This window comes from Bos mutus, chromosome 27 (genome assembly GCF_027580195.1).
Source record: "Bos mutus isolate GX-2022 chromosome 27, NWIPB_WYAK_1.1, whole genome shotgun sequence".
Taxonomy (NCBI): domain Eukaryota; kingdom Metazoa; phylum Chordata; class Mammalia; order Artiodactyla; family Bovidae; genus Bos; species Bos mutus.
Window position 1 is genome coordinate 30,401,744 of NC_091643.1, and position 18,991 is coordinate 30,420,734.

The 18,991-nt window shown below is 43.3% G+C and overlaps 1 protein-coding gene and 1 pseudogene across 1 annotated transcript in view; one reads left to right on the plus strand and one right to left on the minus strand.

The window, feature by feature from the left end:
* The window catches only part of PRIMPOL (primase and DNA directed polymerase), a 50,583-nt gene that overhangs the window by 7,133 nt on the left and 24,459 nt on the right, over positions 1 to 18,991 (minus strand). The window contains 6 exon segments of the mRNA XM_070364073.1: positions 207 to 315; positions 393 to 482; positions 2,173 to 2,258; positions 3,080 to 3,125; positions 3,128 to 3,241; positions 16,974 to 17,261. Of these exon segments, the coding sequence (XP_070220174.1) occupies positions 207 to 315; positions 393 to 482; positions 2,173 to 2,258; positions 3,080 to 3,125; positions 3,128 to 3,241; positions 16,974 to 17,261 (733 nt within the window).
* On the plus strand, positions 12,374 to 14,320 carry LOC138985960 (large ribosomal subunit protein uL24-like; annotated as a pseudogene).

The following is an 18,991-nucleotide window of genomic DNA, read 5'->3' on the forward strand; positions in this document are numbered from 1 at the left end:
AATAAAGATGATATGTGCTGAGGCAAAGTAATAATTAAGATATTCACAATTAAATATTAAAAAGCACAAGCCAAATATAAGTTGTATGAGTTACAACTAAATCTATTATAACAAAATCATTTTTACATTTTCATCTTAAATTATAAACACTTAAAATATAATACTGGGTAAATACATAGAACTCATTAACAAGCAATAATACTTACATGATATTATTACTCCTGTGGGCTCTTCCAATGTTTTCACACCAGCGGTATTTACAAATGTCATAAACCAGCAATTCTTCTGGGAAAAAGTAGTTCCACCGCCGAATTCCTGAACCACAAATAATGTTTCTAAAGGTACTATTACTCTATCATATAACAGTTAATAAAGAATAAAGTTATCTTTACCTCCTTTAATGCCATTTTTATTCACCAGTGAGAGAACAAATTGATCAATTTCAGGGTAAGGTGAACACTGAAAACCTTCAATGGTTTCTACTGCAACAGAAAAAATAATTATAAATCATAACAGCTAAGAGATGAGTTAAATTTTAAGTTGTTCAGTACAGCTGTGTTCACAGCCGCCTCCTGCCAGTTTTTAGTTTTCTTGCTTCTCTGCAGTTTGTCTTTTAATCAGTCGTGTATTCTCACAAGGAAGCAGGTAAAATGCAAACCTCTCAAATCAAATTGTAGCTACTTTTCATAAAAAGCATTTAGAATCACTTCAGTTGCTTGCTTCATTCTGATAAAGAGAAAAACAGCCCCCTACACTTGGGAGCTGGCCTTGTATTAATGCTGTCACTGAGACCACAGTGTGGCCACAAGCTGGCTGGGGACTTGGAGCTCAGCCCTGGTGTTCTCCCATTAATCATAAACTGCTTCACAGAACTTCAGCATCATATAAGGTCACTGTGGCCACAATAATTCAGGACAAGAATGAAGACCAAACCACAAAAAGGACCAAACGCCAGCCTATTTTGTCTCAGTAGCTGCTCCTTTACCAGCTGTGGCGTTAGTCTCCCCCGTAGTCAGCCTTCTTTCCAGATAAGATTTATCAAGATATTTAAATCATAAAACTGTCACTGACAGCGCCCAACTCAAAAAACAGCCCACTCTTCCTCGGAGACTCCTCAGAAGCATCTAACTCAAGCCTGGATCCTATAAGAAGTCCTTTCTAACGCCCTTTTTCTGAGATGCCTGTTTCCTATGGTGTGCAGTCTCCACCAAGGTAACTAGCGATAAACTCACTCATCACAGGCGCATTCTCCAGGGTCCTGTGGCTGCAGAGCACTAACATCTTATGTCTTCTATCTACAACTCTAAGGAAAATTATTTAAAATCTTAAAGACAGAGTAATCTACTTTTCTTAAAGCCCAATTTCACTTACAAAAATAGTATACATAATAGTATAATTAAAGAAATTTTGGAAAATATATTAAAGCAGAAATGAGAGAAATAAACTTCAAATCAATGTCTAGAAACAACTGTTAGACAGTAAACAGATAAGAAAATGTTATCCATATTTTTAAAATAAACTTGTGATCATACCTCATATAATGTTAGAGCCTTATCTCAACATCTTAAATGGGCATTTTTCATACTATATAGGCTTTATAAATCTCAATCAAATGTCTACAGAGTATTTTACAGTATGTAACCAATCCAATTTTGTTATATATTAAAATTTTCAGTCTCATTCTTAGAATGATAGCCTAAAAAGTGTGTGTATTAAAATATTTACTGGAGTTTATATCTTAGAAAAAGATATTTTCTTCAGTAAACGAATGAAGAATATATAGATTTTATGAAAAACTATATGGCCATTAAAAGAATGCAGAGGCTCCTCATGTGCTGGAAATGCAGGGGAGCTGTACTGGGTTAAACAGGAAACTGCTAACAGCGGTGACCCCTCTGTGGACAGAGGAGTGAAGAGATCTTTAAGTTTTTTCATTTTAATATGTGCTTATTTTAGACAACCTACATTATTTTCATATTTTTCCCCCAAAACACTATAAAATGAAAATTAGTAAGCTTTAAAATACATTTTTTTTTTCACATTTTCCATTTTGGAGAGAAATGCAGTTGTTCTGAAAGAACAGTACATACAAATATATAAGATTTAAGATTTTGAAGAAAAATAGATTTTGCGTCCTTAAATTTTCACAGCAAATTGTTTTCTTAAACTTACCTGAAGTACCGGTACGACTGAAACACTGAACTCGCTGTTTACTTTGAGGTACGTCACATGTCAGAATTCGTAAAGCATCTGAGAACCTGAAGAAGAAAATGTGTACAACAGAAAGTAATACTAGAATTAGAGAGATCTGACTACTGAAAGGACACAATTTCAGTCAGTCTCATAATAAAATCCTTTGTTCAACAGCTCATTGTGCTAGGATGTTTATGCCACATTTGCCTACAAAAACACCAATCCAACCCCTACAAAAAGACTAGTTTGGTGACCATTTATAGTATTTTCCTTAACTGCAGAGTCAGTCAGAAGACCTGAGAAATGCTGAAGCTACAGAAGCCTCTGAAATTTTTGTTAATTTTAAAAGTCTGGATAATAGGAAGAAAAAAAGGAAGAGGAACAAAAGCAAAGGGAGAAAATTCTACAGAAAAATTATTGATAATTTATTGGTCAGTTATTAATTTGACAAATATTTATGATATAATGTTGAGTAGACAAGACAGGTGATATATAAATAATGATCCCAAGAAATATGTTTCAAGTGAAGGATCTATGTAAATTATATTTCTGTATGTGCATATATAAAAAGAAAATTTTATCTTAGTAATTACATTTCCAAATGCAATAAGTAGTTTTTATTTTCTTTTTTAATAGAATAATCATTTTAGAAAACCTGGAAAATATATCACATATAAAAGGACATAAAGAGAAAAATAGTTAAAAATAACGTTTATTATTTTCTAGTTAATAGGCAAAAAAGAACAGTTAACCTAGAATTTTAAGAACTTTCTTTTACTCAAAATACAAAAACTTTATACAGTTCACATTTTAGTAATTCACAATGCCATTCATTGCTTAATAAATATTCTTGAACACACAATGGTTTAATTCTGGTCCTGCATACCTGACATTGCTGACCAAAGAAGACAGGAAGTATTGATTTTCTTTCAAATATTCTTCGATTGTATAGGAAAAAATCTGTTATCTTCAGCAACTTCCAAAGCCACATACTTTCCTATTTTTGATGATTTATACAGTCGAAAGTTTCTATTCCTGGTGTAAACTCCTATATAATTAAAAAAACAGTATGAGTTCATGGTTTCAGTGGTGTGTTTCTAGGTCAGCAAATATTAATCCTGTTCAGCATTATTAGAAAAAACACATGGTTCTGGTTCCAAACAGCAACGGAGATCCTGAATTCACCTTCTCCCGTGGACACACTCTACAACAGTATACGAAACAATTTCACGTGGGCAAAATCTACCAGGTGGAAGACCCTTCTCATCAGGCAGTGAGAGGGAAATCACACCGAAGCAGCCGGGAAAGGCTGAGACACACTCTGGCCATAAACCCCACCCCAGACACAGCAGCTCCCAGCCTGCAGGGAACTCAAACTGGGAGCTTCTCCCCAAGGAGCAAAGTACTGCTGCAAACACCTGGATCTGAAGACCAACTGGGCTCCCACCCACGAGAGCCACTGTTGCTCAGTCACTAAGTTGTGTCTGACTGTGATCCCATGAACTCCAGCACGCCAGGCTTCTTGCCTCAAGAACCCCACGAACACAATGAAAAGGCAAGAAACCATGGGGGCTGTGAAAACTTACGGGGGTTCCTGAAGAACAAGGCAGTGTGAGACTCACCTGCCTCGGAGTCAAGTTCAGAAGCAGCCACTTGAAAAGCACCCATTCTTCATGTGAGAGGTTTGTTTGCTAATTTTAAAGCCCTGGGCTGAGGGGCAAGGTCTCGTTGGTATAAAGGATGGAGCCTGCTGGGCACCGCCTTCCCTCTCGCCCTTTGCCTTGCTAAAGCTGGAGAGAATCACCTTTCCTTTTTCTTGTATGAGCAGTATCATCTTCACCCCTCTACTTTACTCCAGAGTGCCAGTATCTCCCAGAGGGGAGCTTTTAGGGTCAATGATCTCAAAACCAGGGCAGATGAACCTACCCAATCAAAGTAAAAAAAAAAAAAACTAGAAAAAAACTATATTGCTTAAGGGATTTATGGGACAACATCAAGCAGACTCATATTCACATTACAGGAGTCCTAGAAAAAGAGAGGAACAGAAAACTTATCGGAAGGAGTAATGGCCAAAAACTTTCCTAACCTGGGGCAGAAAACAGACATACAGATATGGGGAGTCCAGAGAGTTCTAAATGAGATCAAACCAAAGAGACCCACAGCAAGACACATTATAAATAAAATGTCAAAAGTTAAAGCCAAGGAGAGAATCTTAACGTACCAATACAAAAAGCTTGTTACCTGCAAGGGAACAAGACAACCACCAGATTTTTAAGAAATGTTCCAGGCCAGAAGGGAGTGGCATGATATATTGAATCCGGCTGACGGAAACGAACCACCAAGAATACTGGCAAAGCTACCATGCGTAATGGAAGCATAAAGAGCTTTCCAGACAAGTGAAGGCTAAAGGAGTTCACCACCAAACCAGCCTTGTAAAAAATATTAAAGGGACTTCCTTATACTGAAAAAATAAAAGACGTGTTAAGGGCTTCTCTGCCCGTGGAACTCTCCAGACAAGAACACTGGAGTGGGCTGCCCATTCCCTTCTCCATGGGATCTTCGTGACCCAGGGATCAAACCCAGGTCTCCTGTACTGCAGGTGGATTCTGTATCGTCTGAGCCACCTGGCAAGCCCTAAGAAAACATGAAGGTGTGAATCACCGGTAAAAGCAAATATGTAGGAGAGGTAGGGGACTGAGACGCAAAATTAGTATGAAGGTTAAAAGACAAAAGCAGTACAAATGCTATGCTTAGTTAAGGGGTACACAGATGACAGGGCTGGGGCTAAAAGTTACAAATTTAGAATATTCCCAAACCTAAGTTCTTATCACTTAAAACACGACTGTTAAAAGTTGTTCTATGTAAGCTTCATGGTAACCACAAAGTAAAAACCCACAGTACATACACAACAGGACAAAAGGAAGTGAAGCATACTCTCCTGCATTGCAGGCATATGCTTTACCAGCTGAGCTACCAGGGAAGCCCACCAGACATGCATCAAACCTCAGAGGGAGAGAGCAAGAGAGCTGGAAGGAAAGAGAGGAACCACGAAACAGCCAGCAGAAAACGATGAACAATATGGCAGTAAGTACGTCAGAGAGCAAACAATGAAAAGCACAATCACAGAAAAGGAACCAAATGATCACATGGATCACAGCCTCATGTAATTAACGAAACTATGACGCATGCCGGGCAGGGCCACCTAGACAGATGGGCCATGGTGGAGAGTTCTGACAACACGTGGTCCACTGGGGAAGGCAAGCAAACCACTTCAGCATTCTTGCCTTGAGAACCCCATTTACACTATGAAAAGGCAAAAAAATATGACACTGAAAGATGAGCCCCTCAGGTCAGTAGGTGTCTAATATGCTACTGGAGAAGAGCAGATAAACAGCTCCAGAGGGAATGAAGAGGCTGAGCCACAGCAGAAAGGATGCAGAGTTGTGGACGTGCCTGGTGGTGAAAGAAAAGTCCGAATCTGTAAAGAACAATACCGCCTAGGACTCTGGAAATGTTAGGTCCATGAATCAAGGTAAATTGCAAGTGGTCAAACAGGAGATGGCAAGAGTGAACATCGACATTTTAGGAATCAGTGAACTAAAATGGATGGAAATGGGTAAATGTATTCACATGACCATTATATCTACTACTGTGGGCAAAAATCCCTTAGAAGAAATGGAATAGCCCTCATAATCAGCAGAAGAGTCTGAAATGCAGTGTTTGGGTGCAGTCTCAAAAACTACAAAATGATCTCTGTTTGTTTCCAAGGCAAACCATTCAACATCACAGTAATCCAAGTCTATGCCCAAACCACTAATGCTGAAGAAGCTGAAGTTGAACCATTCTATGAGGACCTATAAGATCTTCTAGAGCTAAAACACCAAAAAAAAAACAAAAACACATGTCCTTTTCATCACAGGGGACTGGAATGCAAAAAGTAAGAAGTCGAGAGATACTGGGATTAACCAGCAAGTTTGGCCTTGGAGTACAGAATGAAGCAGGGCAAAGGCTAACAGTTTTGCCAAGAGAATGCACTGGTCATAGCAAACACCCTCTTAAAGATGACTACACATGGATGTCACCAGATGGCCACTCCCGCAATCAGACTGATTATATTCTTTGCAGCCGAAGATGGAGAAGCTCTATACAGTCAGCAAAAACAAGACCAGGAGCTGACTGGCTCAGATCATGAACTACTTATCGCAAATTTCAGACTGAAATTGAAGAAAGTATAGAAAACCACTAGACCATTCACATATGACCTAAATCAAACCCCTTATGATTACGCAGTGGAGGTGACGAACAGATGCAAGGGATTAGACCTTGTAGACAGAGTGCCTGAAGAACTATGGACAGAGGTTCATAACACTGTACAGGAGGTGGCAAGCAAAACCATCCCAAAGAAAAAGAAACGCAAGAAGGAAAAGTGGTTGTCTGAGGAGGCCTTACAAATAGCTGATAAAAGAGAGACAGGAAACGCAAAGGAGAAAGAGAAACATACCCAACTGAATGCAGAGTTCCAGAGAATGGCAAGGAGAGATAAGAAAGTCTTTTTCAGTGAATGATGCAAAGAAATAAAAAACAGAATGGAAAAGACTAGAGATCTCTTCAAGACAATTAGAGATACCAAGGGAACATTTCATACAACGATGGGCACAATAAAGGACAGAAGTGGTGAGGACCTAACAAGCAGGAGATGTTAAGAAGATGTGGCGAGAATACACAGAAGAACTGTGCAAAAAAGGTCTTAGTGACCCGGATAACCACAATGGTGTGGACACTCACCTAGAGACAGACATCCTGGAATGTAAAGTCCAGTGGGCCTTAGGAAGCATAACTACAAACAAAACTAGTGGAGGTGATGGAATTCCAACTGAGCTATTTCAAGTACTAAAAGATGATGCTGTGAAAGTGCTGCACTCAATATGTCAGCAAATTTGGAAAACTCAGGAGTGGCCAGAGGACTAGAAAGAGTCAGTTTTCATTCCAATCCCAAAGAAAGGCAATGCCAAAGAATTCTCAAACAACTGTACAACTGCACTCATTTCACATATTAGCAGAGTAATGCTCAAAATTTTCCAAGCCAGGCTTCAACAGTACGTGACTGTAGAACATTCAGATATTCAAGCTGGATTTAGAAAAGGCAGAGGAACCAGAGATCAAATTGCCAATAATTGCTGGATAACAGAAAAAGGAATAAAATTCCAGAGAAACATCTGCTTCGTTGACTATGCCAAAGCCTTGGACTATGTGGATCACAACAAACTGTAGAAAAATCCCAAGGACATGGGAATACCACCTTACCTGCCTCCTGAGAAATCCATATGCAGGTCAAGAAGCAACGGTTACAATCAGACATGGAACAATGGACTGGTTCCAAATAGGGAAAGGAGTACGTCAAGGCTGTATATTGTCACCCTGCTTATTTAACTTATATGCCAAGTCAGTCACGTGAAATGCTGGACTGAATGAAGCATAAGCTGGAATCAAAACTGCTGGGAGAAATATCAAGAACCTCAGATATGCAGATGACATCACCCTAATGGCAAAAGTTGAACACGAACTAAAGGGCCTCTTTCACTAAAGAGGTGAAAGAGGAGAGTGAAAAAGCTGGCTTAAAACTCAGCATTCAGAAGACGAAGATCAACTCATTCTGTCCCATCACTTCATGGCAAATAGATGGGGAAACAGTGGAAACAGTATCAGACTTTATTTTTTGGGGCTCCAAAATCACTGCAGATGGTGACTGCAGCCAAGAAATTAAAAGACAAGACACTTGCTGCTCCTTGGAAGAAAAGCTATGACAAATCTAAACAGCATATTAAAAAGCAGAAATATTACTTTGCCAACAAAGGTCTAGCCAAAGCTATGGTTTTTCCAGTGGTCATGTATGGATGTGAGAGTTGGACCATAAAGAAGGCTGAGTGCAGAAGAATTGATGCTTTTGAACTCTGGTGATGGAGAAGACTCTTGAGAGTCCCTTGGGCTGCAAGGAGATCCAACCAGTCCATCCTAAAGGAAATCAGTCCTGAATATTCATTGGAAGGACTAATGTTGAAATTGAAGTTCCAATATCTGCCCACCTGGTGAGAAGAGCTAACTCACTAGAAAAGACCCTGATGCTGCGAAAGATTGAAGGTGGGAGGAGAAGGGGACGACAGAGGATGAGATGGTTGGATGGCATCACTGACTTGATGGACAAGAGTTTAAGCTCTGGGAGTTGGTGAAGGACAGGGAAGCCTGGCGTGCTGCAGTCCATGGGGCCACAAAGAGTAGACAGGACTGAGCGACTGAATAACAACACTAATGCAAGTCAGCTGTGTTTGGAATTTACTCCAATACCTGCGCCCCGACATTTCCCAAGGGCAGCTGTCATTAACCCAGACCCAGGTCCTATGAATTAAAATCCTGCGATCGCCATGGATTAAGCTGTAGTTCCCGAATACTTCCACAAGGCGGCAGCACTTTTCCTTGCCCACCTCAAGCCCTCTTCTAAGCGCGCAGCCTCCTAGGTTCTAAGCACCCACAAGAAAGTACTGTGAGCCCCTAAGAGATCAGTGTGGACGGGGTGTCTGTGTGATGCTTTAGGACTTAAACGCTTTAGTATTTTCTCAGGCACAATCCACTCTAATTCACCAACCAAAAAGCGAACTTTCCCTCACGGTGTGGTGGCCCCAGGAAACCAAGGTGGGTGAAAAGAAAGTGCTGCCGCCTTGTGCCCATTTTCGGAACTACAGCTTAATCCCTGTGCTAACAGTACCTCAATTCACTCCTGGGTTTGGGTTAATGACAGCTGCTCTCAGGGAACGTCCTGAGGCAGGTATTGGAGAAGTAAGTTCCAAACACAGCCGACTTCCGGGAAGCCAACTGCCAAAGGTAAATTGTCCTCAACCACTTTAAACAGAAAAGGAAAAACAATTTGAACGTCCACCACGGGTAAGATGGTAAGCATCCCTAAGTGACACAGGAAATGTCAGTCAAAAGGCCAATGGGAAATCACATCCCATCCGGCACAATGGCCATCTTCCCAACTCTGAAAACAATAAATGCTGCTGGAAGAAGCCGCCTGAAGAAGAAAGGAATCCCCGAAATTGGTAGCAATATACACTGTCAGCAGCCAGGATAATGGAGAGGCCTCAAATGACTGGGAAAAAAAAACTGTCACGATGGGCTAAGCCTAGAATCGGACGTCCCCACACCGGGGCCTGTATCCTGAGAAAAGCACACAGCAGAGGCACACGCAGCAAGGAGCGCTGCAGCGCTGCCTCCGACCGCCAGGAAACAACCAGCACCTGCAACAGGAGATCAGAGCGTAAACAGGACGTGCCACTTAGATACGGCAGGCTATTTCTCATTCCTGTACAACCGCCCCTGAAGTTACAGAATTATGACGCTGGTGGCCGCAGGGATGGGCTCATACACTGAGGAAAGTCAGTCACGCAGAGGTAGAACGTGATGTATGAGGAATTCTCCAGGTTAAACAAAAAACAGACATACAAGGCAGCAAATTTATAATGCAGAAAGAGAGTCTACGAAATCAAAGTCAAACAAATGGTTTCGGTAAAAACAAGAAACCAAAGTGAAAGAATGGAATGAATCAGGAGGTCCGTATGTAAATTGACAAAAAAACTCTGTGTCTGTAACAAATAATCCACAATGATTATCCCCTTCCTTACTTCCTTCCTTGGATATATACAGGGATTCTGTATCTCTAAGAGATAATCCACAAAACTTATCTCCTATATTCCAGCTTGGTATTCACAGAAAAGTGTCTCTGAGATTACCAATACACCACGACCTGCTGCACACCATCTGCTAGATGTTCTAAGGCAAAAGTCCGAAAGAACAGTAGAGCTGGCCCATTGGTAACGTAACACCCCAACCCGGGGCTGTACGCTGACAGCCATCACAGCATGGCAAATCCACTATACTTCAAAGGAGCATCGGCAAGGTGTTAAAGGAAAGGAAAGAAAAGCAGTGCCTGTTGATCCTCTCCGACCTCCCAGACTAGGGGTGCTGGCCCATCCCTGGAGACCGAGCAGGCTTGGGTCCCACTGCTCAACGAAGGTGGGGTCAACACAGCCGGGCTCGGTGCCCCGGGCTGAACCCCTTGGGAGGGTCTACACTGTGCCAGGTCTGGCTGGGACAAGAGGCCGGTGTGGCATCAAGGCCTCGAGGAATTTCAAGGCAAAATTCAGCCGGTCTGCATCTCTCCTGTGCTGGGGATCCCAGCTGAAGCCTCCCTCCTGAGAGTGGAGCCTCCCAGCATCTCAGCACCCGCAGCAGTGTACTGTGGAGCCCGAACACATTGGTCTGGACGGGGCGTCTGTGTGCTGCTTTAGGGGGAACAGGCAGGTAGACTCACAGCCTTTCATGTTTGCTCAGGCACAGTCCATTCCAAATCAGCCCAGGAAGCCAACTCTCCCTACGGCTCTGGCTGCTGCAGGAAACAAAGGTGGCCGAGAAAGTGCTGCAGCCTTGGCGCATTTTCTGTGTTGCTGCTTAAAGATCAACATTCAGAAAACTAAGATCATGGCATCTGGTCTCATCACTTCATGGCAAACAGGTGGGGAAACAATGGAAACAGTGGCAGACTTTATTTTCTTGGGCTCCAAAATCACTGCAGATGGTGACTGCAGCCATGAAATTAAAAGATGCTTGCTCCTTGGAAGAAAAGCTATGACCGACCTAGACACATATTAAAAAGCAGAGACATTACTTTGCTGACAAAGGTCTGTCTAGTCAAAGCTATGGTTTTTCCAGTGGTCATGTATGGATGTGAGAGTTGGACTATATAGAAAGCTGAGCACCAAAGAATTGATGCTTCTGAACTGTGTTGTTGGAGAAGACTCTTGAGAGTCCCTTGGACTGCAAGGAGATCCAACCAGTCAGTCCTAAAGGAAGTCAGTCCTGAATATTCATTGGAAGGACTGATGCTGAAGGTGAAGCTCCAATACTTTGGCCACCTCATGCGAAGAGCTGACTCGCAGGAAAAGACCCTGATGCTGGGAAAGATTGAGGGCAGAAGGAGAAGGGGTCGACAGACGATGAGATGGCTGGATGGCATCACTGATTCGATGGACCTGAGTTTGAGAAAGCTCTGGGAGATGGTGAAGGATGAAGCCTGGTGTGCTGCAGTCCTTGAGGTCGCAAAGAGTTGGACATGACTGAGTGTGGCCTCAGGATAAAAAGGTGGGTGAGAAAAAGTGCTCCCGCTTTGTGGACATTTACCATAACTAGAACTTAATTAACGAATGCTCACAGGACCTAAATTCATAAAACCGTGGGTTTGTTTTAATGACAGCTGCCCTCAGGAAATGTCCTGGGGCAGGTACTCAGTTCAGTTCAGTCGCTCAGTCATGTCCGACTCTTTGCAACACACCAGGCCTCCCTGTCCGTCACCAACTCCCGGAGCAGGTCAGGTCCAGGTCAGACCGGACGCCACGATCTTTGGTTTCTGAATGTTTGAGTTTTAAGCCAATTTTTTCACTCTCCTCTTTCACTTTCATCAAGAGGCTCTTTAGTTCTTCTTCGCTTTCTGCCATAAAGGTGGTGTCATCTGCATATCTGAGGTTATTGATATTTCTCCCAGAAACCCTGAATCCAGCTTGTGCTTCTTCCATCCCAGCGTTTCTCATGATGTACTCTGCATAGAAGTTAAATAAGCAGGGTGACCATATATAGCCTTGACATACTCCTTCCCCGATTTGGAACCAGTCTGTTGTTCCATGTCCAGTTCTAATGGTTGCTTCCTGACCTGCATATGGATTTCTCAGGAGGCAGGTCAGGTAGTCTGGTATTCCCATCTCTTTCAGACTTTTCCACAGTTTGTTGTGATCCACACACTCAAAGGCTTTGGCATAGTCAATAAACAGAAGGAGATGTTTTTCTGGAACTCTCTTGCTTTTTTGATGATCCAACAGATGTTGGCAATTTGATCTCTGGTTGCTCTGCCTTTGGAGAAGTAAATTTCAAACACAGCCGACTTCCAGGAAGTCTACTGACAACAGTAAACTGTCCTCACCCCCTTTAAAAAAAAAAAGGAAAAACCACCTGACACTTGCACCTCAGGTGAGACGCTAAGCGTCCCCAACTGCTGCAGCAATGACAATCAGAAGGCCGGTGGCAGCCCACAGATCCCTTCCCTTCTGTGGCCATCGCTGAAGCGCCAGCTGCCAAAATGAAGTTCAACCCCTTTGACTTCTGACCGAAGCAACAACTGAAAAACGCACTTCATTGCACCTTCCCAGATTCACAGGAAAATTGTGTCTTCTTTCTAAAGAGCTAAGACAGAAGTACAACGTTCCATCCACGCCCATCCGACAGGATGATGAAGTTGAGGTTGTACGAGGGCACGACAAAGGGCAGCACACTGGCAAAGTAGTCCAGGCTTCCAGGAAGAAACGCGCGTCAGAGAAGGCTAATGGCGCGACTGCCCACGTGGGCACTCACCCCAGCAAGGTGGTTATGACCAGACTGAAACTGGACAAGGACTGCAAAAAGATCCTCAAACACAAAGCCAAATCTCGCCCAGTAGGAAAGGAAAAGGGCAAATATCAGGAAGAAACAATTGAAAAGATGCAGGAATGAAGTCATCTTGTCTACAGATTTCATTAAAACCTTAAAAAAAAAAAAAAAAGTCAACGGAATTCACATCCCACCCATCACAATGGCCATCTTTTCAACTCTAAAAACAATCAGTGCTGCCAGAAAAAGCTGCCTGGAGAAGAAAAGAATGCCCCTAAGCTGCGGTGGAAATACACACTGGCAGCAGCCAGTATAATGGAGAGGCCTCAAATGACTGAAATAAAACTGATAAGACAGGCTAAGCCTAGAATCGGACTTCCCCACACAGGGGCCTGTATCCTGAGAAAGCCACAGAGCAAAAGGCACACGCAGCCCAAGGAACACTGCAGCGCCGCCTCCGATTGCCAGGACACAACCAGCATCTGCGACAGGAGATCAGAGCGTAAACAGGACGTGCCACTGAGATACGGCAGGCTATTTCTCATTCCTGTACAACCGCCCCTGAAGTTACAGAGTTATGACGCTGGTGGCGCAGGGATGGGCTCACACACTAAGGAAAGTCAGTCATGCGGAGGTGGAACATGGTGGATGAGGAATTCTCCAAGCAAACAAAAACAGGCATACGAGGCAGCAAACCAACAATTCAAAGAGAGTCTGAAAAAGCAAAGCCACAGAGACGCCCAAAACGAAGAAACCAAAGTGAAGGGCTGGAACCAACGAGGAGGTCAGTATGTAAATCAATAAGAAATCACTATCTGTAAGAAATAGTCCACAACGATTACCCTCTTCCCTCCTTCCTTGGACATATACAGGATTCTGTATCTCTACAAGATAATCCACAAAACTTATCTCCTCTCTTCCGGCTTGGTGTTCACGGAAAAGTGTCTCTGAGATAAATAATGCATAAGGACCTATTCTCACCACTCTGCTCAATTTCTAGGGCAAAAGTTCGAGAAAACAGTAGAGCTAGCCCATAGATAACGTAATACCTGAATCAGGGGCTGTACGCTGACAGCCATCACAACACGGCAAATCAACTACAAGAGGGCGTCGGCAAGATGGTAAAAGCAGTGCCTGTTGATCCTCTCCGACCTCCCAGACTAGGGGTGCTGGCCCATCCCTGGAGACCGAGCAGGCTTGGGTCCCACTGCTCAACGAAGGTGGGGTCAACACAGCCGGGCTCGGTGCCCCGGGCTGAACCCCTTGGGAGGGTCTACACTGTGCCAGGTCTGGCTGGGACAAGAGGCCGGTGTGGCATCAAGGCCTCGAGGAATTTCAAGGCAAAATTCAGCCGGTCTGCATCTCTCCTGTGCTGGGGATCCCAGCTGAAGCCTCCCTCCTGAGAGTGGAGCCTCCCAGCATCTCAGCACCCGCAGCAGTGTACTGTGGAGCCCGAACACATTGGTCTGGACGGGGCGTCTGTGTGCTGCTTTAGGGGGAACAGGCAGGTAGACTCACAGCCTTTCATGTTTGCTCAGGCACAGTCCATTCCAAATCAGCCCAGGAAGCCAACTCTCCCTACGGCTCTGGCTGCTGCAGGAAACAAAGGTGGCGAGACAGTGCTGCAGCCTCGGTGCATTTTCCGTGTTGCTGTTCAGTCGCTTGGTTGTGTCCGACTCTTTGTGACCCCATGGACTGCAGCACGCCAGGCCTCCCTGTCCATCACCAGCTCCCAAAGCTTGCTCAAACTCAGGTCCATCGAGTCGGTGATGCCATCCAGCCATCTCATCCCTGTCGTCCCCTTCTCCTCCTGCCTCCATCTTCCCCAGCATCAGGGTCTTTTCCAATGAGTCAACTCTTTGCATCAGGCTGCCACAGTACTGGAGTTTCAGCTTCAACATTAATCCTTCCAATGAACACCCAGGACTGATCTCCTTTAGGATGGACTGGTTGGATCTCCTTGCAGTCCAAGGGACTCTCAATTGTCTTCCAACACCACAATCCAGAAGCATCAATTCTTGGCACTCAGCTTTACAGTCCAACTCTCACATCCATACATGACCACTGGAAAAACTGTAGCTTTGACTATATGGCCCTTTTCAGCAAAGTAATATCTCTGCTTTTTAATACACTGTCTAGGTTTTTCATAGCTTTTCTTCCACAGTGATTTTGGAGCCCAAGAAAAATTAAAGTCTGTCACTGTTTCCATTTTCTGTAACTACTACATAATCCCTGGTGCTCAAAGGACCTCATTTCACAGGGCCTGGGTTTGGGTTAATGACAGCTGCTCAGGAAACCTCCTGGGGCAGGTACTGGAGAAGTAAATGTCAAACACAGCTGACTTCCAGGCAGCCAACTGCCGAAGGTAAATGTCCTCACTCGCTTTAAATAACCTGCTAAACAGCACAGCTTAGCTTAGCCTACATTAAACATGCTCAGAACACTTACATTAGCCTACCCCTGTGTAAAGCCATCTAACACGAGGCCTATGTTGTAATGAAGTGTTGAATATCCCATGTAACTTATTGAACAGCATACTGAAAGTGAAAAGCAGACTTGCCGTCCGCGTATAGACTGGGTGTAAGCGCGTCAGTTTCCCGTCCTTGAGGAGCTGCAGCTCGCTGCCGCCGCCCAGCATCACACGAGCGTGATACACACCACACATCGCCAGGCCAGGAAAAGGTCAAAACTCAAAATTCAAAGTATGGTTCCCACTGAATATACCACTTTTACCTCATTGTGAAATCAGGAAGTGGAGAAAAAACCTAAGTGAAGCCATCAGTAAGTCGGGGACCGTCTTTCTGAAAACTCTAAAGACTCCAGCAAAAATCTGTTAGAATAAATGAATACAATAAAGCTGCAGAAAATAAAATCAATGTATAGAAATCTGTGATGTTTCTATACACTAATAACAAATGTCAAAAGAGAAATTAAGAAAACAATCCCATTTACAATTGCATCAAAAAGAATAAAATATCTAAGAATAAATCTAACCAAGGAAGCGAAAGACCTGTGCACTGAAAACCACAAGCATACTTCTGAGCTACAGTGGGATCAGTTCCAGAACACCACCATAAAGCAGATACCAGAACAGTCACACGGAATTTTTCACTTCCCAGTGCATATTAAAGTTATGTTTACATTACATTGCAGTTCATTCAAGGTGCAAACAGTATTGTCTTCAAAAATGTAAATACCTTAATTATGAAAGACTTTATTACTAAAAACTGCTAACTATCATCTGAGCCTTCAAGTCATAGCAGTTAACATCAAAGACCAGTAATCATAGGTCATCAAAACAAATATAATAACAATGAAAAAGTCTAAAATATTGCAAGAATTACCAAACATGAAGCAAAGACACAAAGTGAACAAATGCTGTTGGAAAAATTGTGATATTAATTCACTCGTAAAAATCATTTTGTAAAAAAAAAATGCAGTATCTGCAACGTGTAATAAAATGAGGTACGGCTATTATACTTCTAAATTCTTATAGCTGGTCTTCAGGGGTGCTGGGAAGACAGGCCATACAACAGGAACACTCTCAGCCTGGCTGGCCTGGTAACCTTGCTTATGGTTTAAACTCACTTTTCTTCAAGCTGTAGACACTGAAGCTCTCTGAATTGCTCTAACCATCAATGGAAAAATGCTGCTCTTAACAGCTTTTCAAAGCACAAGCTAGAGCTCAATACCAAGTCGGGTTTAGGTTGCCAAATGGAAGCTCAGCTGAATCAGGGGTGCTGATTGGCCTGAGTGCTACCTAACGAGGCTGAGGTCTCGCGCCAGTGTTTCATACATAAACCCTCGGATTCAGCAAGAAGAAAGGGGCAGGGCAGAAGAGAGCACAGCTGAAGAAGCCTGGTGCGATCGCAGCAGGAAGCTGACGAGGCAGCCCCTGCAAAGTTCCTCAGTGCAGAACAAGCCAGCCTTCTCTGCCCACGGAGCATGTCATTATTACACTGTATCTGTTTTTCATAGGTTATTTCATCTAATTAAACCTGTCAGCAGTGCTGGAGACTGCTGACCCAACTGCACCCCTGTGAGCACTTCAGAGCAGGAGCCGGCCACCATCACCCTCCTCCCGAGCCCCAGCCAGCCTGTCTGTGGGTCCTCCAGGCCCTCTCTGAGATCTCAGCCCAGAAACCTCCGAGAGTCCAGCACCTGAGCTCACGATCCCACTCCGCTCGTGACCCCGCTCTCACCGAGGGGCAGTGCTGGGGGTGAGAATCCTAGGCGAGTGACAAGTGGGCACGGAGCGGTGCCTCACAGCAGCAGACAGATCTGTCTAACAGAACGCGGTCAATTCCACGTACCCAGATCCACAAAAAGACGCTTTTCTCCCATGTCATTCTTCACTATTAAAAACGAAAGATCAGGACTGCTTTGCTGAGCCGACCCCAGCCTCCCCAGTTTCTCTGAATTCGATGTCCAGCTCTCTCCTACGTCGATATCTGTGGACATTTTACCAAAGCAAGTTCCTTGTTCACTTGGTGTTTCAGAAAAATGGGTAAATTCACGGGCCGTCGTCTCTGGGGTCATATCCTCATCTTCACTGGCAATTAAGTGAAAAGCAGGCTGCAAGATTTTTCGCACAAAATTACCTAAAGGAAAAATAAAAAGGTTACTCAAATTCTTTTCTGCAAACCATACCAAGATCAAGGCACAGAGCCACACGTGGCAATTTTACGCAGCAGGGCTTCTACGTTTGATTTCTGGTTTTTTTTGTTTTTATTTTTAAACTTTACATAATTGTATTAGTTTTGCAAAATATCAAAATGAATCCGCCACAGGTATACATGTGTTCCCCATCCTGAACCCTCCTCCCTCCCCATACCATCCCTCTGGGTCGTCCCAGTGCACTAGCCCCAAGCATCCAGTATCGTGCATCGAACCTGGACTGGCATCTCGTTTCATACATGATATTTTATATGTTTCAATGCCATTCTCCCAAATCTTCCCACCCTCTCCCTCTCCCACAGAGTCCATAAGACTGTTCTATACATCAGTGTCTCTTTTGCTGTCTTGTACACAGGGTTATTGTTACCATCTTTCTAAATTCCATATATATGCGTTAGTATACTGTATTGGTGTTTTTCCTTCTGGCTTACTTCACTCTGTATAATAGGCTCCAGTTTCATCCACCTCATTAGAACTGATTCAAATGTATTCTTTTTAATGGCTGAGTAATACTCCATTGTGTATATGTACCACCGCTTTCTTATCCATTCATCTGCTGATGGACATCTAGGTTGCTTCCATGTCCTGGCTATTATAAACAGTGCTGCGATGAACATTGGGGTACACGTGTCTCTTTCCCTTCTGGTTTCCTCAGTGTGTATGCCCAGCAGTGGGATTGCTGGTTTTAAGGCTGAGTAGTTATTACAAATTGTAACACAAGTCTCCTGTGCGTCCTTCCTCTCGCGTAATCTGTAACTTTTTAAACTCCCTTTCGCAAGGGAGCTTGTGTAGCTTAGGATCACATCTCGGAAGGGAAGGTGAACGTGAGATCCGTCACTGTTGCTAGTGTGCGCCTGGGTCTAATGCTCTGTCACCAAAAACGCACTCGGATGAATACAAACTGCATAGAGTTTACAGTCAAATCAGTGACTGAAGAATTTTATTTATTAATAAAATAAAGCAAGGCTTATATGTGTGAACAGTGCTCTCCCAAGCTCTGCCATACTCTCCTGAAGTCAGGATGTCAGCAAATTTCTCAGGACTTGCTTCTGTCTCCTTTAGCTGCCCTGACATCCCCAAGAACCCGACATTCACAGCCGTCAGTTTAAGGGTCACGCTCTTCCTCCCTTCTTCTATGCGGCCACGAGCTGGGTTGTGGCCCAATAACTAAAATCCAGAACTAAAGCAAGTAAATACATTTATTGTATGTCAAGATTTATTCTAAGGGCTCTTAGTATCAGTAGTGATATCTGTACCTAGAAAAGATGGTATGACAATCCGGAGCCTCTTTAAACTTGCATATATTGTTTATACCACAAAAGTCAAGTAAATAATTTGGTTAGGCTGTTTCCTGCGTAACAACAGTGGACAAATGCACCACTACAAGAAAAACTAAATTTTAGTCTTTAAAGCTAGTACAGTCTGGGTTTGTTACTTATTTACCGGACAGCTTGAACCCTTTAATCACAAGATACACATGCTCTAAGTTCAAAATTCTTCCTCCAAATTAGACTCAATTACTTTCTTAATCAAAGGAACAATTCACTACCTTGTATAACACTAAGCATCAAAATGAAAGCAAAAGCATTTGATGCTTGCAATCATATCAGACAAGATTATCTCCGGGATGAGGGAAACATATACTGAGTAAAAA